The following is a 23475-nucleotide window of genomic DNA, read 5'->3' as shown; positions in this document are numbered from 1 at the left end:
CACTAACCTATTAACAAGATGCCGAAGCGCCAGTTCCTGTTTTCTGCTGTTTTTTGTTTCAGGAATCCTACACAGGAAATATTCTCGGAATTGGACGAAACAAAATCCCAGGGTCTTATTTTCCACGGAGCTTTCCAGAAGACCAAAGGAGATACGAAGTGGGGCCACGAGGCGCCCACACCATAGGGCGGCGCGGCCAAGGAGGGGCCCGCGCCGGCCTATGGGGTGGGGCCCTCGCGCCTCCCCCGACTCTGCCCTTCCGCCTACTTATACTCTCCGTCGCGAAAACCCTATTACCGAGAGCCACGATACGAGAAAACATACTGAGACGCCGCCGCCGCCAATCCCATCTCGGGGAATTCAGGAGATCGCCTCCGGCACCCTGCCGGAGAGGGGAATCATCACCCGGAGGACTCTACATCACCATGATTGCCTCCGGACTGATGTGTGAGTAGTTCATCCTTAGACTATGGGTCCATAGCAGTAGCTAGATGGTTGTCTTCTCCTCATTGTGCTATCATGTTAGATCTTGTGAGCTGCCTATCATGATCAAGATCATCTATTTGTAATGCTACATGTTGTGTTTGTTGGGATCCGATGAATATGGAATACTATGTCAAGTTGATTATTGATCTATCATATATGTGTTGTTTATGATCTTGCATGCTCTCCGTTGCTAGTAGAGGCTCTGGCCAAGTTGATACTTGTGACTCCAAGAGGGAGTATTTATGCTCGATAGTGGGTTCATGCCTCCATTGAATCTGGGACAGTGACAGAAAGTTCTAAGGTTGTGGATGTGCTGTTGCCACTAGGGATAAAACATCAATGTCCGGGCACCAATCTTATTCAGCTTCCGAACTCCAAAATCAACGCTTACTAGATCTGTAGTGTCCTCCAAATCCCCTTTTCCACGGGTGTATTCTTAGTGAGAATTACAGATAGGATATGTATGTGCATTGTTATGCCCTCTCTATTTGTCAATTGCCCAACTGTAATTTGTTCACCCAACATGCTATTTCTTATTGGAGAGACACCACTAGTGAACTGTGGACCCCGGTCTATTCTTTTACATCTGAATACAATCTACTGTAATCATTGTTCTCTGCTGTTCTTTGCAAACAAACATCATTTTCCACACCATACGTTTAATCATTTGCTTACAGCAAGCCGATGAGATTGACAACCTCACTGTTAAGTTGGGGCAAAGTGTTTTGATTGTGTTGTGCAGGTTCCACGTTGGTGCCAAAATCCCTGGTGTTGCGCCGCACTACACTCCTTCACCAACAACCTTCACGTGGCCTTCATCTCCTACTGGTTCGATAACCTTGGTTTCTTACTAAGGGAAACTTGCTGCTGTACGCATCACACCTTCCACTTGGGGTTCCCAACGAACGTGTGCTTCACGCGTTATCACCTGTTAGGATTCTTGGGGTAACTGATTTTAATTTTTTTTGTTTCTTTAAATATGAACTGCCGGCGCATACAAGTACGACTTATACGCCGGGGGTAATAGATAGCCTCGTCGAATATGCGAAGGCGCCGGGGATAACATCACGTTACCACCGGCGAAAACGAAGGTGTCCGCGGTAAGACATTACCACCGACGATGTGATCGCCGGCTAATAGAAACGCGCTGACGGTAGCAAATTCTGCGTGCCGGCGGTAAGCAAATTCCTAGTAGTGTCTCCCCCTTGGTAATGATTCATCTCCTGCAGACCCAGATGCATCCAGCGCCTGGGTAGCTCCTCGGATCGAAGAGGGTAAAGCCAATGTTGATGCAGGCTGGGATGCTCTCTCCAAGAAGGCAGGAATTGGCGTCATCATTAGGAACCATAGTGGCCATGTTATCCTATCAGGCTGAAGAAGATGAGGCCCTTGCTGGACTAAAGCGTTTTATTACTCTTCGTAGGTGGCCGGCCACGCTTGAATCTGATTGCTCCCATGGGGTTCAGACTATCGCTACCTCAATTGTTGACACATCAGGTTTTTGGTGTCTTTATGAGGGAGCTAGGGAGCTGTTGAAAATATACGCTTTGGTCAAGGTTAGCAAGATAGACATGGTTAGCAATTCCGCTGCCCATAGTCTAGCCCAATTAGGTAAATCGGGTGAAGCTGGTTTTATGTGGTGCAACTCCGATCTGCGCATCAGCTGCTGCTGCACATGATTGTAATTTGTAACCATACTCCGTGCTGTTTGCGGGCAAGTTAAGACACACTTTTTTAATGAGGTGGACTTGCTTTGCTTAATATAGTGTAGTTTACATTTCAAAAAAAAGAAAAGAAGGCTTTAATAGATAGAGTTGGATTAAAGTGTAAAATAATAAAATATCAAGGTCTGAAGAGCTTCGCCGCCGGGTGGGGCCAAATCCGGAATCCCGATGGAAACACGAGTTCTGGCAGCAACGACTCGAGCGACGGGGGGGATATTTGCGTCAGCGGCTATGGTGGCCGCGAAAGCCGCCGTGCCGGCCCCAAACTCTCCGACCCTATTTTACCCTTCACAAACAAAAGCATTAAAAAACATAGAGAGAGCAGAGCGTTCTCTGGCTCTCCTATCCTCGGGCCATCCCCACCATGGCCTCCTTCCCCTCGCCCTCCGTCGCCGCCCCGCGCCTCGCCCCGGGCCTCTCCCTATCCGCCGCCGCCGTCCACCACTCCTCCCACTTCCGCCCACGCCCACGCGCCGCCGCGGCGCGCCGCCCGTCCCTCGCCCTCCCCCCCTCCGCCATCGCCGCGCCCGCCAACCCCCTCCGCTGCTCCTACCGCCGCGCCGTCTCGCCCCGGTCAGCACCCTAACACACTCTTACCGTGCCGCCTTCTAGGGTTCTTCGTGGCTGATTCGCGTCGGTTTGCGCGTGCCTGCAGGTTGAGGAAGCGGGCGCAAGGGCTCGGGTCCGCGTCGGCGTCGGCGGCCGGGGTTCTCGGCGAGGAGCGGGACGGCGGGTGCCTATCGTGCTTCCCCAGGACCCGGAGGCGGGGCCGGCCGGGCCTCGCCAGCTTCGCGCCCTGCGCGCTCCCGCACGCCTCGGGCTTATCGCTTCACGGCCGCTGGGGCAGGCCCAAGGTTCGTTCTTCCATCTCATCTCCCCTCATAAATTAAGGAAGCCCCTGCCTGTTTTCTTGTCAATGGACAAAAGTTGTCTTCTTTCTTACTTCCGCGGCATGATTTTGCTACGTTCTTATGATTAGCACAATAATTGTGAATTGACCATCAGTTCGTGGCGACTGTTGGCAAAAACTGTCTTCTTTCTTACGTCGGTGGTCTGATTTTGCTAGGTTCTTATGGTTAGCACAATAATTCTGAATTGACCATCAGTTCAAGTCTAAAACAATAAGTGCTGCTTGCATGTTTTTTTTTTTTTAGTTCTAACTAATAATCAAAGGACCCCCCTGGTTCCTGTCCATAGAAGCTTAATACCGTACAAGTCGCGTCTTTGTCTTTTGAAGCTAGTGGAAGGTTTTTGTGCTGCAAATCATTCTACCACCAAGTAGCATTCTACAAACAAGTGGGCAGTTGCCTGTGGGTGTTTTCAGTATGTAGCAACCTAAATGTTGAAGGAACACCAAATTCTCAAGTTAGTGAGAGGGTCTTGTAGTTGCAAATCAATGACACAGTTTTGTTCTAAGAAAAAATATTTTTCTTAAATAAGTTGTACATAGTACATATTGCAGATTGGCAGGGTATATTGTGATCACATAATCCACTCCTCCACATATTCATATTGAAAACCAATGAAGTATCATCTTCTGACTTGACTATTTGCTTTTCAGACCAGGCATAGTCACATATTGCGCGCTGCTGGACCTGACGAGCCACATGTTGCAAGCCCAACATGGTCTGAGGCAGCTCTCGATAAACCCTATCTTGATCAAGGGATTGAAAACGAGGAGCTTGAAGCTGTCCTGGACACACCTCTTCCTTCCCATCCAAAGCTTATCCGGGGCCAGTTGAAGAATGGCCTCAGATATCTTATTTTGCCAAACAAAGTTCCGGCTGATAGGTGACGGAACTTCTTTTCACCTCCATCCATATATTACACTTTTGGCGATAGTACTTCCATAATTTTCTTTTGCTGAAACGAAATTATCTATTTGATTTTCTGCTACTAGCTTGATTTCCCAGCATAGTGGGGACTTCTGGTTAGGAGTATGATGACATAGGCCGTACTGCCATGGTCATTTCCTTGCAACTTAATTGATATTGAACTCTTTGCACAATCACAACTACAATTTTCTAGTGACCTATCAATTTGTGTGGTCTTTTTTGATTAATTTAATGTTCAAAGATATGTGGCAGAATTATTGGTGAAACACTTGAATGGTTGAACTAGTACATTGTTTTGACTTGTCTTGATTAGCTAGCATAAAATATGCGTGCTTGTACATGGATACATCAGCAAATATTGTGGCTTTCCGTGCTCTTTTATTTTCTTGTATTCAATTTTGGTGGCATTTGAAGAAGTATATGGATCAATCCTCTGGGACAAGGTGTTAATTTAAGTTCTTGAACATGAAAAGTGTACCCCAGCACATGGATCCTCAGTAAATATGGAACCACGGTTAATTCATGTCACACACAAACTTTGGCCAAGTTGGACCAAGAAAAATTACTTTGATATACATATGAAATATGTGCACTATGGGCTTCTAACTATTTGAGTTTGCAGGTTCGAGGCTCACATGGAAGTTCATGTTGGATCAATTGACGAGGAAGAGGATGAGCAGGGAATCGCACATATGATCGAGCATGTTGCATTCCTTGGGAGTAAAAAGCGCGAGAGACTCTTGGGGACAGGTGCAAGGTCTAATGCATATACAGACTTCCACCATACAGTCTTCCATATCCATTCTCCAACTAAAACAAAGGTCCTTATTTTGCTTATTTTCTCAATATCAATTTTGGAATTGGACATTAACTCCTGGTGATTTATTCGGGGCCATCTTTTGTTTCCTGTTTGCATATTTATTTGACAAGGACTTACATGAAAATAAATCTGAATATGTATTGGTTGGCTGCCATATACATAATATTTTCTAAAAGAAGTGATGTTTCATCTTAGATTTCTTCTCTTGTTTATCTATGATCTGACATATTAGTTTGTCTTCCATGTGGCAGGAATACGGTGAAGCCTTACTCCCTTCTGTGCTGGATGCTTTGAATGAGGTAAGATATTTACTCAATTGCATTCTTATTTAGGCCACTTTTTAAAAGCATATTCACTTGGTTGGAGGCCCATAGCAATTACAAACTCTTCAACTACCCACTATGATTTTTTGTTAATGTTACAGCAACACATCCAAACTGCTAGCTAAAATATAGATGCATGCTATTAGTCTGTTTGACACATCTCTTGACGTTATTACGTAGATGCATAAACAAGTTCTTCACTTTATTCCCTTCAGATAGCTTTTCATCCAAAGTTTTCTTCATCTCGTGTCGAGAAAGAGAGAAGAGCAATTCTGTCAGAGCTCCAGATGATGAACACAATTGAGTACCGTGTTGATTGTCAGGCAAGTCTTTTTCTCAGTGCTACCGCTTGAGAAAAATTCCAGGAAGGGATATCTTTTAATATTCCTGGAACAGTGCTAAATCATTTAATATTTCAGGGCACTATCTTTCTGAACTAATTATAGCTCATATGCTGCAGTTGTTGCAACATTTACACTCGGAAAACAAATTGAGCAACAGATTTCCTATTGGACTTGAGGAGCAAATACTTAAATGGGATCCTGATAAGATCCGCAAGTTCCATGAGAGATGGTATTATCCTGCGAATGCCACTTTATACCTGGTAGGAGAAATTGATGATATTCCCAGAGCAGTGCGGGAGATAGAGGTAATTAGAAATTACATCCTACTAAACATTGTTGTTGATAGATTAGCTGATTCCAGTATGATTAAGTAGCAGGCTTGTTGCTGACCCATCACAATGCAGGCTGTGTTTGAACATACACTTACTGGAAACGAAGCAGCCCCTATGTCGACTGCAGGTCCGTTTGGGGCCATATCAAGCCTGTTTGCCCCAAAGCTGCCAGGTAGCTTGGCTGCAAGCCTAAGTGGTGACAGATCACCTGCCACAGATAAAATAAAACCTGTAAAAAGGGAAAGACAGGCAGTTAGACCTCCCGTAGAGCATAAATGGTCTCTTCCTGATGTTTATCAAGATGCCAAGCCTCCAGTGATTTTTAAACATGAGTTAATTCAGAGTTTCTCTGTCAACATGTTTTGTAAGGTATGGTTTGCTGCTAGTCTTAACACTTAATTTATGTTTTGCACCTTTGTGACTAGTTTACCACTAACATGTTAATTCTAATATTAGTTCATATTATAATATTTGGTAGATAAAGAAGCCATTTAGCATTGCTGTAATGCACCCACCATGTGGAGTTTTATAGTCCATCTATTTTTGGGTAGAATCGAAAAGACTCATGTTAACAATGGTGCCCTTAATTTGGTCCTTTTTAAGTATATATTTTAATATACTGATTTCTGCAACTAATTTACTGCTTTAGTTCATAACTTCATCTTATAATGTTGGTAGATAAAAGAAGCCATATCAGTATTGCTGTAATGCATCCTCCACGTAGAGTTTCATAGTCCATCTATTTTTGGGTAATATTGAAAAGTCTCATGTTAACATGGTGCCCTTAATATGGTCTTCTATAAAGATATTTTAGTATAACGATTTCTGCAACTAATTTACTTGCTTCTATAAGTGCAGTTCCTTAATCACGCTGCCCATGGCTAACTGTTGCTTCCCATTGTTTGACAGATACCCGTCAACCAAGTTCAGACATACAAAGACCTGCGCAGTGTCCTGATGAAACGGATATTTTTATCTGCTCTGCATTTTCGAATCAATACAAGATACAAGGTTTGTGATTTTGAGAAACATTCATGATCTGATATCCTATGGACACTATTTTCAAATGTTATATGTGTTTTTTTTCCATTTTTGTTATATGAGAATCTAGTTTTTTTTTTTTGGTTTGTAACATTATATCCTTATATAATTAGAGCGCTTCACATTTTCATATTTATGCATAATTGCACATGTTATTTTCTTATTGTTAGGAGCTTTGTGGCTACCAGTCTGCCATGGTACACATAAAATGACATTTCTATTTGTGAAGAGGATTCATATTTGTTTTGGTCTCTTAGCTCAACTATTAGCTACTTAGGATCAATTAGACTTGATATTGGACTTGAATGCGAGTCAGAATAGCCAGGTTCTCCCAGTGAGGAATTTGCACATGTTTGCACAGTACTACATATTTTACAAGGGAACTGATAGTTACATGGTTTCTCCGACTGAGCGAAGTCTTCCTTTTCCTTCTTTGATGCAGAGCTCAAATCCTCCCTTTACGTCAGTTGAGCTGGATCACAGCGACTCTGGAAGGGAAGGGTGCACGGTGACCACTCTAACAGTAACAGCTGAACCCCAAAATTGGAGGAGTGCTATCAAAGTTGCTGTTCATGAGGTTTGTGCTTTCATGGCTCAGTTATCCTGTATGTATTACATATATCGTTTTAGCTGGCTGTATAGTGTCATTCGAAATATGGACCAATTATCTAGATAACTTGATCCTCAAACCAGTTCAGTACTTCCTTGTTTAGATCCTATTTCAATCGGAACTTTCCGCGTCGATCCTTTTTTATTACGTCTTGTTTTTACTCCTATATTGGGAGTTACTCTACGTATTGCTTGACGTAAAACCAATAGTGGATTTGTTTCTGTCTTTTGTTGAATCTTTTTCACGGCTCGATAGAGAATTTGATAAGCCAATGATTTTTTTCCGTCTTTCATAATACGGTTAACCACCATGTTAACTAATCGATTACGAAAAATAGGATCGGATTTTGCAGTTCTTTTTTCTGCAGTACCTCGACGTGACATGAGCGTGAAAGAGGTTCAAGAATCCGTTTTCTTTTTATAAGGGCTAAAATCACTTATTTTTTTGGCTTTTTGACCCCATATTGTAGGGTGGATCTCGAAAGATAGGAAAGATCTCCCTCCAAGCCGTACATACGACTTTAATCGAATACGGCTTTCCACAGAATTCTATAGGGATCTATGAGATCGAGTATGGAATTCTGTTTACTCACTTTAAATTGAGTATCCGTTTCCCTCCTTTTCCCGCTAGGATCGGAAATCCTGTATTTTCCATATCCATACGATCGAGTCCTTAGGTTTCCGAAATAGTGTAATGGAAAAAGAAGTGCTTCGAATCATTGCTATTTGACTCGGACCTGTTCTGAAAAAGTCGAGGTATTTCGAATTGTTTGTTGACACGGACAAAGTAAGGGAAAACCTCTGAAAGAATTTCCATATTGACCTTGGACATATAAGAGTTCCGAATCGAATCTCTTTAGAAAGAGGATCTTTTGTCTCATGGTAGCCTGCTCCAGTCCCCTTACGAAACTTTCGTTATTGGGTTAGCCATACACTTCACATGTTTCTAGCGATTCACATGGCATCATCAAATGATACAAGTCTTGGATAAGAATCTACAACGCACTAGAACGCCCTTGTTGACGATTCTTTACTGCGACAGCATCTAGGGTTCCTCGAATAATGCGATATCTCACACCGGGTAAATCCTTAACCCTTCCTCCTCTTACTAATACTACAGAATGTTCTTGTAAATTATGGCCAATACCAGGTATATAAGCAGTGATTTCAAATCCAGAGGTTAAGATATTACAGCAAGATTGTCCTAGCATGAGCCCTTCCTAAGTCAAGCCTAGCCTGGTCTGAACTGTCTAGGGTCTTACTATTCCAGTCTAATATGGCATCCAAGCTCGAATCTAGGCCAATCCAGCCCTAGTGTGAGCTGGAACCAACCCTAGCTGATTCAGGTTTGACATTAACCTAGGTCAAATCCAGGCCAAGCTTGAACTCTAGCCAACTAGTCGCTTCATTACAAGTGTTCAATTCCTGTTTACCAACTTCTTCTTATTTTGTTTTAGGTTCGAAGACTCAAAGAGTTTGGTGTCACAATGGGAGAAATGACCCGTTATATGGATGCACTAATAAAAGATAGTGAGCAGCTCGCTATGATGATTGACAGTGTTCCCTCGGTTGACAACTTGGACTTCATTATGGAGAGTGATGCACTTGGCCATACTGTCATGGATCAGTTGCAGGGACATGAAAGTTTGCTTGCAGTTGCAGAAACTGTCACGCTTGAAGAGGTGCTGCATTATGTCATTATCATTTCTCTTACAAAGGCCACACTAAAATAAATGACATCATTGCATTTTACCTTCTGCTAGTTTTTAATGACATTGTAATAAATACATCTTACCATATGTAGGTTAACACTGTTGGCGCAGAAGTACTTGAATTTATTTCTGACTTTGGAAAACCCAATGCACCACTTCCTGCTGCTATTGTGGCCTGTGTACCAAGAAAGGTCCATATTGATGGAGTAGGCGAAAGTGATTTTGAGATACACCCAGAAGAGATAACCGAGTCCATGAAGGCAGGTCTTGAAGAACCCATTTACCCGGAGCCTGAGGTATGTTGGTTATTTGTGATGTCTTTTTCGTGTTATAGAACTATACTAACTTGGCTTAGCAAAGTTCATGCTTGAATTTGTTTTCATGCCACTGAAAACCGTAAAGCGGCATTTTATTGATTGTTGTTGTGCTGGTTGCAGCTTGAGGTGCCAAAGGAATTGATTACTCAATCAGAACTTGAAGACTTGAAATTGCAACACCAACCATCATTTGCCCCTTTCGGTAAAGAGCAGGGCGTGGTGAAAGTATTTGACAGTGAAACTGGTATAACACAGCGCCGCCTTTCTAATGGAATTTCTGTCAACTACAAGGTACTTAGTCAACTGGAGGCTCAGGCTATTTTTCTAGAGACAAAATAATCATATTCACTTCAGTAGCCATTCTGGATAGTTTAGCTTTTGTTTCACGTTTCATACTAAAAATATAATGATTATTGATGACAGATCACACAAAATGAGGCACGGGTTGGTGTTATGCGCCTGATAGTAGGTGGTGGGAGAGCCACCGAAGATTCTGAGTCGAAGGGATCTGTTATTGTTGGTGTTCGTACTTTGAGTGAAGGTGGCTGTGTTGGTAACTTCTCAAGGGAACAGGTATCTTCCACAAACTATTCAGTTTTATATTTGTGCCAGCCAAGCTTTCCACAATTCCGAACTTACTACTTTCTATGATAAACATTTAAAGCAGACACTTCTTGCAAGATTACCCCGTCTATTCTGCTAATGTAGTTCTAGCCCCAAATTCTTTTGTTCATTAAAAAATTTACTACTCCCTCTGGCCCCAGTTACTTGTGGCATCCCATATACAATCAAGCATGCAGTTGAACTGCAGTCGACATCAAGTAATTGGGGCCAGAGGGAGTAATATATTTGATGCTACTGTTGTTTTTACCTATTGCATACACTATTTTACTTTATCCTTCCAAATTCATTTGCACTGGCCTATGTATTAGCATATGTAATCCACCAGTGATGTTCACAGATTGTTTTGCATATTGTATTATTAATGCTGATAATTTTAACATTCCATACGACCTGCATATGATTTTTATTTCAGGTTGAGCTTTTCTGTGTGAACAACCTCATAAATTGCTCGCTGGAATCCAATGAGGAGTTCATCTTTATGGAATTTAGGTTTGCCTTAAGAGATAATGGCATGCGTGCTGCTTTCCAGCTCCTGCATATGGTCCTTGAGGTGTGGGTTTTCAGCTTACTACATAACATACTCACCTGTCTCACCATAGGAAAAGCTAAGTTTTCTCTGAAACATGAGGTTGCATTTACACAATTTACTTATTTGTGTTACAGCATAATGTGTGGCTAGAAGACGCGTTCGATAGAGCAGCTCAGTTATATTTATCTTACTACCGCTCTATCCCCAAAAGTTTGGAGCGTGCCACGGCTCACAAGCTTATGGTAGCCATGTTGAACCATGATGAAAGGTTTGTAGAGCCATCTCCACATTCATTGCAAAAGCTGACTCTTCAGTCAGTTAAAGAAGCCGTCATGAACCAGTTCGTGGGTAGCAACATGGAGGTTTGTTGAATAGTTTGTCATTTCTGAGTTTCCATTCTCTAAACCTCTCTTAACCATGTTCAAGTTTAATGTTGATTTTTTTACAGGTCAGCGTAGTTGGTGATTTCACAGAAGAAGAGGTAGAATCTTGTGTTCTTGATTATCTTGGGACTGTGAGGGCTGCAAATTCTTCAAACACGGCGGAGCATATTGAGAAGATCTCCTTCTTGCCGTTTCCATCGGATCTGCATTCCCAGCAAGTATGCCTTCATTACCATCTCTTGAATATTCATGGCTTGTGTAAAACAAAGAAACAAAAGGGGTAGTTACATTACAATCCTCATGCTGAAGCATTCTGGGGAAAAAGACACATGGGCATTTTGATACATTTCTGAAAACATGTGTTTCAGTCTGAAAGCTCAAATTGTTCTGTCGTCCATAATCTAGACATAATTTGGCTATGGATTCTTCTTTACCAGGTATACATAAAGGATACAGATGAGAGAGCTTGTGCGTACATTGCTGGCCCGGCACCTAATCGATGGGGGTTTGCTACTGAAGGAAAGGACCTCTTTAATGTAATTCGAAGTTCTAGCGCAAATGGTAATTCTGACTTGATAGTCTGTGCTGTGTGCTGTACTCTCTCACATGAGTCCCATGTCCGACTCAATCGTAGTTTATATTAACATATCTTGAGTTGTACATGATTTTTCCTTCTGTTTGAGGAATTCCTACACATCATCTATCAATGACCTTCTGTAGTAGTGTATGAACATGTGGACTGATATTCGTCCTACTATCGCAGCAGAAATCTCTGAACCAGCAAACTCTGGTCTAATGGAGAAGACACATATTAATGTTCGCAACCATCCTCTTTTCTTTGGGATCACTTTGAGTTTACTGGCTGAAATTATTAATTCCAGGTAAAGATTTTCTGTACATTTTTTTTTTTACTATACATCATTGTAAAGCTGTTTCATACAATACATTCTAGTGTGCTATAGAGTGAATGGTGTATTTACTGTGCTGTGGTACATTTGGATAACTGGGTTACCAGTGGTTTGCTTCTGCAAAAATCTTGATGATGCCCCTATTTATTCATTTTACAGTATTAAAGCAACGTACTGGGTTACACATCTTATATATGTCCACGCGTCGTTATTCTTGACTAAAAAACCTTGGTTTTTACTTTACACTATTATAAATGAGATACTTCATGGAAAACACTCGGATGAACCGGGCGGCATTTGCTCCGGGTGGAACTCGCTATGCCATTGGCCAGGGGATAGGTGGTCCCTTCTATAGTGGTGGCAATTCTTTTTTATTGCAATCACCAATACAGCTACAAATACATAAAGATGGGACCCGCCACTGGAGCAAATTTATTTCCCCATCACCATCCCAGAGACTCATTCTGAGCATCTGCTGCTCGGTAGCAGAACGGGCTCTCCCCGAAGATTTTTCCCAGCGATGGTCTACCTACGGCGATAGGTGCGGGAGTTAGTGTTGGATCCCCCAGCTCCAAGCGGCGGTGAAGTTTCAACAGTGCAAGCAGGAGATACGGTGCAAGGTGAGCGGGATGGCGGTGCAGGCATCGGTAGTTGATGCGACGGCGCATGCCGTGTGGCTGGCGGCTTGACCTGATGCGATGGGAGGCGAGCTGATGCGTTGACAACTCACACTGAGCAGCCTCGGCGGCAGGAGCGGCGCCTGACACATGGCGGCGGCAGAAGGACCGGTGCCCTGACACAACACAAACAGTGGGAGGATTGGAGCTGTGGTGTTTCCGTTCTGTGGTGCCCGTGGCTGCCATGGCCGCCGTAGAAGGTATCGCCGCGCCGTTCTTGCAGCATCCACTGTCCGCGAATCTGCGTCGCATGGTGCTTGCTGGTCCAGCGACGAAGGCGGTGCCCGTGGACGCGATGTGGCTGTGCCTTATCGACGGCGGCACATGAATCATGTAGGCCGAGACGGTCGGCTGGACCGACGAGCCGCTCTGGACATGAGCGTTGAGCTCCACGATGCCTCGCCGATTAAGGCCAGTCCGTGGACCGTAATTACCTCTGCGTCGGCCTCTCTCTCTCCAAAAGTGTGAGGACCGTGTATGCAACCATTCATATGGTAGTACTCGCTGCGAAAGACGATGGCTGCTCCTTGCCGGAGCATGCGAACAGAAGCGCCGCAAACGAGGTTGCAGTTTTGAGCAGCAGTAGGGGCGGAGCACGGCATGTTCATACTCGTCTTGATCCGGGCCGCTCCAGCGGTGGAATAGCTCGGGAACCAGAACGCCACCGCCGACATCGCTGCTCACGCCATTTTCATTTTCTTCCCTACATCGCGACGCTGCTTTTTCTCTCGCTCAGCGACTCCGAGCCCCTGCCCCTGACCATGCGCAGGCGCAGTCTGTTGTGTCTGCCGTCGCTGCCTTGTTTCAGGCTCTGCCGTCGACGTATAATTTCAGCAAGAGAGTCTGCCTCATGGCCATGCATCAGAGGAAGGACCACGTGGGTGACGGGCCACTGGGTGTTTATACTGCCTTTCTTTCAGTTCATCCCGGACAAAATACGAGCCAGTTTGCCAGACCATGCCGCATGTTGGACCTATAGGATCTCGACTTGCGCCCGGAGCATATGTCGCCCAGTTCACTCTATTCGCTCTCGATACTTCATGCTTTTCACAACGCTGCATATTTTTGTTGGTCTTTACCTAATAGGACTAACGTGATGAGCTGCACCTTTTTGTCTCAGGCTATTTACAACAGTTCGAGATTCCATGGGATTAACCTATGATGTTTCTTTTGAACTAAATCTTTTTGACAAACTGGATCTGGGTTGGTATGTGATCGCGGTAACTTCAACCCCGAGCAAGGTATTTAAGTTGTGACCTTGAGCTTGGTTGTTCTGTGCTCTTCTGGCTTCTGCTGCTAATACTATCATTTTGTGATCCTTGATGACAGGTCCATAAAGCTGTGGATGCATGCAAAGGTGTTCTCAGAGGTTTACATTGTAACAAAATTGTTGAAAGAGAGTTGGACCGGGTTAGTCAATTTTTCTTGATATTTTGCATTAATGTGCTTTAATATTACTATTGTACCGACCACTATGCAAATAATACTGCCATCCTTTTTAATCACTATGTTTCGTAATAGTTAGATTAGTTTAAGAAAACTGCGCATTTTGAAGCATTACACATCTTGTTTAAGTTTCATGCACTTAAGCTGAATACACATCTTGGAAAAAATTTATGTCCTTGTCGATTGAATACTATTGTTCTAATGTTTACCCTTGACTATTGGACATTATGTAGCAAGCATCATCATTTTCTACTTGTTAGTTTGGTAAGTAATTTTCTTGTGTTTCAGGCAAAGAGGACATTGCTGATGAAACACGAGGCTGAGACAAAGACAAATGCCTATTGGCTTGGTCTGCTAGCCCATCTGCAGTCTTCTTCCGTGCCTAGGAAGGTAAATTTTGTATATGAGGGTTATAAGTGCGCATATTCTGTAGAAAATTGGAAAAAGAAACGGACTGACTCTCCATTGTAGCCCTAGTTGCCAGGGCACTTCGGTTGCCTTGTTCTTGTCATACTTTAACATCGTTAACTCTGCATATGTACTTAGGCTAGATTTTCTTCATGAAAGTTTTGTAGACAAACTTCTTGAAGCATCCATACCTGGGACCATCCTGGTGACAATTATTCTCAAAAATTTCTTGGTCGAGAATTTTGTTATATATCAAAATATCCTAGGGGTTGCCATATGAGGAGCAGATGAAAAATAAATGAAAATTTTATTCTATGTATACTCCACCAGGCTCAGGCTACAATTATAACTACTTCACCTGTTCTAAAATAGTTGTCGCAGCTTTGGTCAGATTTGGTCTAGATATGCATGTATCTAGACACATTTCAGTGTATAGGTTCGCTCATTTTGGAAAAAAAAGCTGTGACTAATTTGGAACGGAGGGAGTGTATGATTTGGTTGGCACTTGACATATGGCTGTTGGTACTTGGGAGCTGGGACCATCTCAGCTTCCCATGCTGTAGCGTTCAGTTCGTTAATCAAGTAATTTTACTGAATTAAGTACATCTAAACCTTGTGCTTTCCTGATTTTGAACCCGCGCCCTTCTGGAGGGGCTTAATTGAATGGAAACTGTAAATACAAATGAAATAATACCGATATGGCTAGGACCGGTCTATTTGGGTTCCAGGGCTGTACACATTTTTTTGAACAGCAGTCAGCGTATTGTGTACCTTCTAATGTATGATCACATGTTAAATCTCTATAAATTGTATTTTACCATATATTATTATTAGTTATTGGAACTCGACCCATATCTTATCCTTCATTAGTATTTTTGTACTATTATTTTGTGCACTTGTGTTATTTTCTCTTCCTGTGTTGTATCACTGTCTTACTGTAGTTCATTTGTTCCAATTAAATGCAGGATATATCCTGTATTAAGGAAATGACGACACTATATGAAAGTGCCACAATTGAGGACTTGTATCTTGCATATGAGCACTTGAAGGTTGATGATTCATCTTTATTTTCCTGCATCGGGATCGCTGGTGCCGAGTCTGGTGAAGACATGAATGGTACGGGACCTATTAAGTGTTCGTAATGAAAATTATTATGGAGTACATAAGTTTCTCAATATATTAATTTGAAATTAATGCGTGTGTTGATCAGCACTCATAATATGGTGTAGATGTATTTTTATATCAAATTTCGTAGTTTTATCCACTTTTTGTTTATTTATTTGTAATTTGTTATGTTAGCAGACGATGAGCCTGATATGGGGGTTCCTGGTATGGTTCACATTGGAGGCCGGGGTCTATCAACCATGACCAGACCAACCACATGAGTAGTACATTTTTTGACGCCCCAACTTTCTCAAGGTATGTTACAACTTTTGAACAAAGTGTGCTGTATTAAGTGCTCTACATACATTACTTTTCCAATCGTGCAGATTTCTGTTCTAATTTCAGTATATTACACCACAGGCATCAACCTAGCTCCTGAAGAGAGGATCTGTATGTGACCGACTGTATACTAGCAAGTACTCCCTATACCCATCAATGCATTTGGTCGGGCCAATTGTTATTCCTTGAGCATTGCAACAGAAAGCTTGGTTGTTGCATTTTCTCGCAGAAATAGATATGAATGGTCCCAAGGAACTTGAAAGCCTTCCTTGGAAGGCCATCTTCAGATGTATAGTAAAGACCGATTTGATTCTTGCACATTCCCGTTGTTGTAACTAGTAGTATTCTTCAGGTCATTGCAGAAGATAGAATGGCGATAGGATCGATGATAAGTTACTGAGCAACGGCAAAGTAGCATAGAGCATCTGTAACACAATAGTAATAAATATCATACGCTTGTAACATTCTGTTATTTTTGTCTCGAACTTGATAATGAAATGAATACAGTTTTGCTGAGAATGTTGGATTGAATTGCATTCTGGACCAGCTAATGCTATAGAAGTTGCAACCTGTACTATCTATTGCTCAAAGCTATCTACATTCAAATCATGCGATCTTAATTTCAGGGTTGGTGAGAGACAATCTTTGTCAGCTGCAAGCAATGATTTGATGAATACAAGAGAGCTTTATAAATGAAAGCCCATATGCGTCTTTTAGAGCAGCCAGAGAATTTTTGAGGGAGAGGGTTCATATTCAGGATACTCCTGGCCCAATAAGTACTATACTAAATGGTAACCAACTTCTTTTTTCTCAAAATTTTGAATTATTTTTCAGATTAATGTGCTGATGACACGTCTTTGTTTGATAGTTTGATTACCACTGGGTTTTTTCTGTGTATAGTTTCGATGCCCTCTTCCGTGGCCGAGTACTCCGTCGCCTGGTCGGCGGGCTTGCTTTCAGGTTTTCCGACACCGTGGTCATCACCGAGGCCGCTCTGTCTGTTCGTGATTCAGCGGACCAGTTCGGTCGGCGCTCTAGCCTCACCTCTTCCGCTCCATCAGGTGGGCACAAGGCGCTGCTCCAGATCTTCCAGATCTTCTCCCGATGGACCGTGGCATGGGTCGGGTCCTCTGACGTTCCAGCCATGTCGATTCTCCTGCCGTCTTATCTCGAGAAGGGCTTGGGGTGGAGGTAACGCCATGGCATGGAGGCGGGGCGGCGAGTAGGGTGAGGCAAGGACGGAGACACCCGCGCCCACCATGGTCCGGCGGCCACCAGCGGTTACGCCCGCACCGGCGCGTCCATACGTCCGCTCCATGGCTACATCTGGCAGCCGGCGTGCGTCGGGGTTTGCTGGCAGTTCCGGGCGGTACCAGCAGCGGCCGGGTTCGGGTGAGCACCACAGAAGGTCGGGAGAGCTTCTTCCCCTACTAGCATGTTGAGCAACTGCCTGTCCTGGTGAGGATGAAGAGCAAGTCTGTGTCCACAGCTGAGCTTTCCTGATCTCTGATTTCTTTCTAGGTGTAGTTGCAAATTAGATGTATGATTAGGTTCCTCATTTACTTTGGTACTGGTTATGGACATCTTCTAGGTCAGTCATGGTTAGTGCAGGCTTTGTCAATTGATTGTTCTCTTTCTGTATGTAACGTATTCACTATTTGGATTTTTTTGCACGTGTTCAACGTTCACAAGACTTCCTAAAAAACGCAATTCCTGTTAAATTTAATTTTATTCACTATTTTTGCTCTTCTTTAGACATCAGTGATTGCACAATTGTTTCTCTAGGAAACTGATTAATTTCCCTTTAATTTGTGCCTTTTGGTTTTCCTGAATTTATTTCGTTGTTTTGGCCTTTCAGCTAACTGGAGGACTTGGTTTTGGTCTAAGAGGTAGAGCATGAAGGCCACGGCACAGAAGTTGCTCAACCAAAGTAAGGTAAAGTCTCATGCGAATTGATTTTTCTCTGTAGTATGGTCTAAGTTTACCAAATATGATCTTTCAGTTTCCTTTTTTAGGTTCTGGTTATGTAGAAAGTGGGAAGATATATCTTTTTCCTATGTGCTCCTTCAATAGGTTTTGCTTACAAGCTTGCATTCTTTTTGCAGGTGCAGCTGTCTCACTATCTTTCCTTCGGTTTACCAAATAATTAACCTTGCTGATGGTTATTTTCTTGAAAGGTGAGCTATGATTGAATCACATAGTGCTCTATCAGATTAGAAGGTGTAATTAGTTGTCTTTGTTTCCTTCACGTTCATTCAATTGATTTGCTTACAATCTGCCATTATTTTTTCTCGCATTATAATATATTATCAGCTATTCTGACTTGTGAGTTTATCTTTGTCGAAGGAAGTTGGATGCAGTAGAATCTAACTTGGCTCATCAGAATCTTACTGATATGCAGATAAACGAGTTATTTTGAATTGAGTGATTGGACAAACTATGTAGGATGTTACAACCAGAAGTAAATAAATTATTTTGAAAAACAGGTACTACGTATGATCACAACTCGCCATACAATCATTTCATTGTAAAATATAATGCATGATAGAAATGCTACAAAATGACACATGTACTATTTTTTTCAGCTGACACTAAATGTTGCAGCCTACGTTGTCTCCAAACTTTCATTTTCTCACTCTTACTGCATCGACACCTTTTAGTTAGCTTCTCCAAATCTGTTGATGTGGCTTTCTTTATCAATAAAAATTGCTTTAATTCTGCGATTAGATGTTTTTGATACATAGGATTGTGAAGTTTTTGTTGGACATTATCTGCTTGTGGCCCATAGTGGGAACGATGATGACTGTCTCTGGCTTTTCTGCTTATTTTTTTTATAATGATCTGATGTTCCTTGTGTGCAGTGTCGCGGATTTGGGCGATCGGGATTTTCTCTGTGAGGTGCTGCACTGCGTTGTGACCAGTGTTTTGTTTGGCTGGGGTTTGATTTGCGTTATCGTCTTGCCGGTTAGTTTTCCTCGATCTTCTTTTTTTGCTTATTTGCTCAGATTATTTCAGGGTTGCTTTTAGACCCCGTAAGGCCTTGTTTGGTAGTGGAGTATTTGTGAGGATTAGTGGGGATAATCCGCTAGAGAATTGGGTGAAACCCCTATCTTCACCCAATCCCCACTAATCCCCAGAAAACCGCATTCCGTACATTCCCTAATTCCCACTCCTGTAAACTGCCATTTGGATTTGGTTGGCAGGGATTGTTGGGATTGTTGCAGGGATGGTGCACAAAGGCAAACTAGCAAACCTCAGCAATGATTCAAATTTCAGATCACAGGTCACACGGCAGTACATGTACGTTTCTAAGCTGAAACATATGTCACACAACAGTACATAAATGAGGTATATCATACATTAAGGTTGACAATACTACGACCTGAAGGAGTACATGAGCTCGATCAAGTCATGAAATGAAACATAGACCACACGGCAGTACATGTACATGCAGTGGTGGAGCCAGCTCTCCATTGCAGCCTGGGCAAAATCTACGTGTATCTCCATTGGTCTACGGTTTGCCCACACACTTTCTTGTTTCATCCTCACTGCCTCATGATAGTACAAGGAAGTTGGCCAGCGTAGCCCGGGCAGCTGCCCGGGCATGCCGGGCCCTGGCTCCTCCCATGTGTACATGTATCCATAGCCATAACTTTTGCTTCCTGGGAGGCGTCGCGGCTCTCCCGGTCACCTCCACTGAAGAATTTTCCATCTGCCAATGCCACATATTGAGCTGCCAATGCCATATATTGAGCATTCATTCAATACAGAAAGGAAAGGTTATTTGCACCATAGTGAATAAAGCAAAAGGAGATCTGAGGACAAACTAATACAGAACTCGATGAGGTATATATACAACCAAAACAAGTCATAAAAACTGGAACAAAGGAGAAGAAATGCGCATGGGTATCATCCTATCCTAACTCTAGCTAGCAGCTCCAATATTCTTTTTGCGTTCAAACCTGACACGAAGAACATGGGCTGGCACAGTTTTTTTATTTCCATCACCGTATAAAATTTCTTATCTTACTATGTTTCCTTGAACTTCTATTGCACGAGATTAAGCAACTCTAAAAATGTAGAGTTAACTAAAACAGCTCGACACAAACAGTACAACAAAATAGGGATGATTCGGTTTATAAGCATGTAGAACGTCAGTAACATAAATGCATAGACTATGCACCACGAGGATACTCTAGTAAACTGAAATTAACATATGAAGCATTTGCCATGTTTATGGTATTGATTCCTTTCTTTCTTGTTTTCTGTTTAGGTAAGAACAATATATAATACATGTAATGCATACCAGAACACCAGTATATGATCGCCTAATGCTTTCGCAATACCAGGGCATGACAAAAGGAATTGTAGCAGTGGGATGATGGATGCTCACACAGAGTAATAGAGCCTTCTAAACAATCACCAATATTGAATAGATTGTTTAAAAATTAGAACAAATAAAGCAGTCATAAGTTCAGTGGCTCAATAGACATGCAAATAAAATCAGTACATTAGACGTCTTACATAAATGGACAAGCTGCAAAGTTTAAGGAAAATACATGTTTCCTTCAGAGCAGATGCCAAATTGAGCTGATACTGCAAAGTGCCAGCTTGGCTATCTCAAGCTTACTAGTCTTACATAATCTGATTTTTTTTGTTGAAACAAACAACAACTCTGAATTATTATTGCCTACACACACGCACAGAGACAAAAACTTCTTGGGACCTTATATATTACTAGTACTTTCTTAACCATTGCTCTGCATAATTCCTAGAACCAGGCAAGGCAACCTTCCGCTTCAGTTTTTGACCAAAGGATACTGCATATATTGAGTATTGACTCTAATAGGCAGTAGATCTCTATCCTTTTCACGGAATGAATGTCTGGAAGCTAGTAACAGATAAAAGCACAAAAGAATATGAGAAACCAGTGAAATAAAGCATGTGCTGAGATGAGGAGTTGCGCATTCACAAGATTCAATCTGGTTAAACAAAGAAATTCCAAGACAACTAGTGGTTGACGAAGGGGCTGGAGGCGCTCAGATCGGGAGAGACTAAGCTAGTACAGAACCATGGAACAGAGACGAGAGAGAAGAGGGGTTGCCGAAGAGGATGTAGAGTTGTAGACCGGATTACAGGACCGGCGGGAGGCGGCGTCGGCGGTCAGATCGCAAGAACGGCGGCGGTGGCAGTGATATGGAGTGGCTCGACTGGATCCATGTTTGTCGTCGCTTCTGCCCCTGCCGCAGCTCCCGCACCTCCGCTCGCCGCCGCTCTCTCTGGTTGCCTTGCGCGCCGCCTGTAGCTACGTTTTGGTCGGGGACGGGGATAAAACACGAGGTCTGGGTCGTGGATTGTGTTCAAGGCAAAAAGAAGGTCCTGGACGGGGATATGCAGGGATGGGCGGGGATAAAACTGGCCCAAACTCTAGCGCCAAACGAGCTTCCGGGGAAAGTCGGGGATTTGGAGTTGGTAGGGGATAATACTCCTCAATCCCCGCCAATACTCCACTGCCAAACGAGGCCTAAAAAGATTTTTCCCCTGGTGCACGTTGTTGGACTAGGCTGCTACTTTTATGAGTGATCCACATTTTGCTGGCTATCGTCGAGGTGTCTCTCCTTCTGCCTCAAGATGGTCTATTGGCCTTACTGATTCCGAATTCAGAAAGTTGTTGTAGACGATACAAAGTTTCAGAGATAATGTCTAAGATTGCAGATTTGCTTCTCCCCTTGCTGTCAGTTCATGTACCGCAGCATCACAATCTGATTCCATGTGTACTGGTTTAAACAAGAATAGCAATGATAGATTTAATTCTCCCCCGATGACGATCAAGAACTCACCATGCTGACAAGATTGTTCTACCATTGTCATCTCTAAAGGCAGGTACCCAGGCTTCACATTATTCTTCAATAGAATAGTTGGCATCTTATTCAATCCTGCATCAGCTTTCCTCCAAGATTCCTTTACTTCTTTTTGCTGTTTGGCAAATTTATTTCCGAGGAAAACAGTGGCCTTCTTTTCCTTATTATTCCCGAAACAAAGCTAAGTATCATTCCCGAAACAGGGCCAATTGTTCAATTCTGCTTTTCCTGTCACCGAAGATAAGATTTATTTTGTAAGTGCCAACATCTCCACCACAGAGAAGTTTTGAAATCATGTCATTGTTGTACTGACTTGAAGGACTAGAACCCATGTCTCCATAGGCAAGGTCCAAGGTTATTTTAAGCGGTGTCAAAGACCTCTAGCTTTTGTACAAATCACCTTCCCACAAGTGATAAGTGGGAATCAGATCCAAGCTTACACGTTGTTCGGCGAGTAATGAGAGCACATTATATTGTCTTGCAAAGTGCTTGCAACAGAATTATGCATTTAGAGTTCTTCAGTTGCAGGCTCTAGGTAATGATACCATCATTGTTTTGCATGCTGCAGCATATGTTATTTATCAAAAAGTACTAGAGAAATAAGACTGAATTAATAGCTCAATAAGTTTTCAGTTTGCAAGGCTAAACGTAGTGCTCTAAAGTATTCATGAATTTCTGCTAAAATTCAGTCCTCCCCATTCTTTTCTGTTTCCATGTGTGTATGTACTTAATGGATTCACTTGCACGCAGGTTACAGGGACAATTTACACTAATTAAGTTAAGGATGTCTTGCTTCGAGCCCATGAATGGAACATATTCTATGCACATCAGCAGCGGCGGCTCTGCCCATCAACAGCCATTCAGATTAGAGTGGCCGATGATCTATCCACTCTATAGTTTAGCTCAAGCAATGTACAAACCTGCAGAAATCTCTATCGGACCCATCTGGACAGTAGAAAGATGTATCGGCCCCCTCTAAACCAGTTAAGTCAGACCATGTAATGTTGTCGTCTGGCACAGTCCAGTGAACCGGCATATTCTCCGTATAATCCAGTGTGAATGTTGTTGTCCACTTAAGTATCCCTGCTTATATTATGTATGTCTCAACTTAGTTCAAGTAGATGTTCTGCAATGCCTGCTTATATTATATGCGTCATTTTTGTTGTCACATGTGTTCAGAGACTCTGATTTTGAAACTGCTGCAATCAGACAGTCTGTCGTATGCATAGATTTCTTAATATTGATCACATATGCCAAATATGTATAGGCATGGGAGCGGAACCACCATATTTTGCATGGGCCAAAGCAGTAATTAACGATCGTATTTTAAACTACCGTAGAAGCCAAAATAGTATTTACTAGCCCATCCATTTTTACATGGGCCAAAACAGTAACCACCCTATTTTAGGCACCCATAGGTATTTAGTAGCCCATCCATTTTTGTTAATTTGATTTATTATGCATATTAAAATTTAATTAGTGTATCATGTTTTTTTTACCAAAACCTCCATTAGTCAGCCACTATATTGGCGCGGCGGCCGCTGCACCCATCTTTCGCTAGTATGAATAAAGTTCTGAGGCATGAACATACCCAAAATGCATGGAGTTTTAGGCATGGCAGTCTTAGATCTCCTGAAGGATGGCAATAACTAG

The 23475-nt window shown here is 42.6% G+C and overlaps 1 protein-coding gene across 49 annotated transcripts; it reads left to right on the top strand.

Moving 5' to 3' along the window:
• The first annotated feature begins 2526 nt into the window (after window positions 1–2526).
• On the top strand, window positions 2527–22894 carry LOC127312719 (stromal processing peptidase, chloroplastic). Of its 49 annotated transcripts, none has more exons than XR_011749906.1 (36): window positions 2527–2783; window positions 2866–3064; window positions 3772–4001; window positions 4668–4866; window positions 5117–5164; window positions 5404–5511; window positions 5649–5837; window positions 5937–6233; window positions 6774–6875; window positions 7348–7482; window positions 8972–9196; window positions 9319–9522; window positions 9664–9834; window positions 9967–10116; window positions 10580–10717; window positions 10831–11058; window positions 11145–11297; window positions 11517–11640; window positions 11843–11960; window positions 13785–13905; window positions 13994–14074; window positions 14399–14500; window positions 15484–15634; window positions 15818–15937; window positions 16043–16098; window positions 16588–16752; window positions 16862–17419; window positions 17820–17896; window positions 18067–18138; window positions 18363–18447; window positions 18823–18925; window positions 19165–19261; window positions 20737–21840; window positions 22026–22076; window positions 22165–22357; window positions 22573–22894. XR_011749906.1 is itself a non-coding variant. In XM_051343264.2 (25 exons), the coding sequence occupies exons 1-24, from the start codon at window positions 2575–2577 to the stop codon at window positions 15901–15903; spliced, it is 3768 nt and encodes a 1255-aa protein (XP_051199224.1). In that variant the 5' UTR covers window positions 2527–2574; the 3' UTR covers window positions 15904–15937; window positions 16043–16480. The 49 variants fall into 49 exon arrangements, 1 of the variants encoding a protein (XP_051199224.1); XR_011749905.1 differs by having other exon boundaries at window positions 22148–22357; XR_007858516.2 differs by having other exon boundaries at window positions 20737–21844.
• The last annotated feature ends 581 nt before the right edge of the window (window positions 22895–23475 follow it).

This window comes from Lolium perenne, chromosome 7 (genome assembly GCF_019359855.2).
Source record: "Lolium perenne isolate Kyuss_39 chromosome 7, Kyuss_2.0, whole genome shotgun sequence".
Taxonomy (NCBI): domain Eukaryota; kingdom Viridiplantae; phylum Streptophyta; class Magnoliopsida; order Poales; family Poaceae; genus Lolium; species Lolium perenne.
The sequence above is the reverse complement of the archived record's forward strand: the minus strand, read 5'-3'. Positions and strand labels throughout refer to the sequence as shown.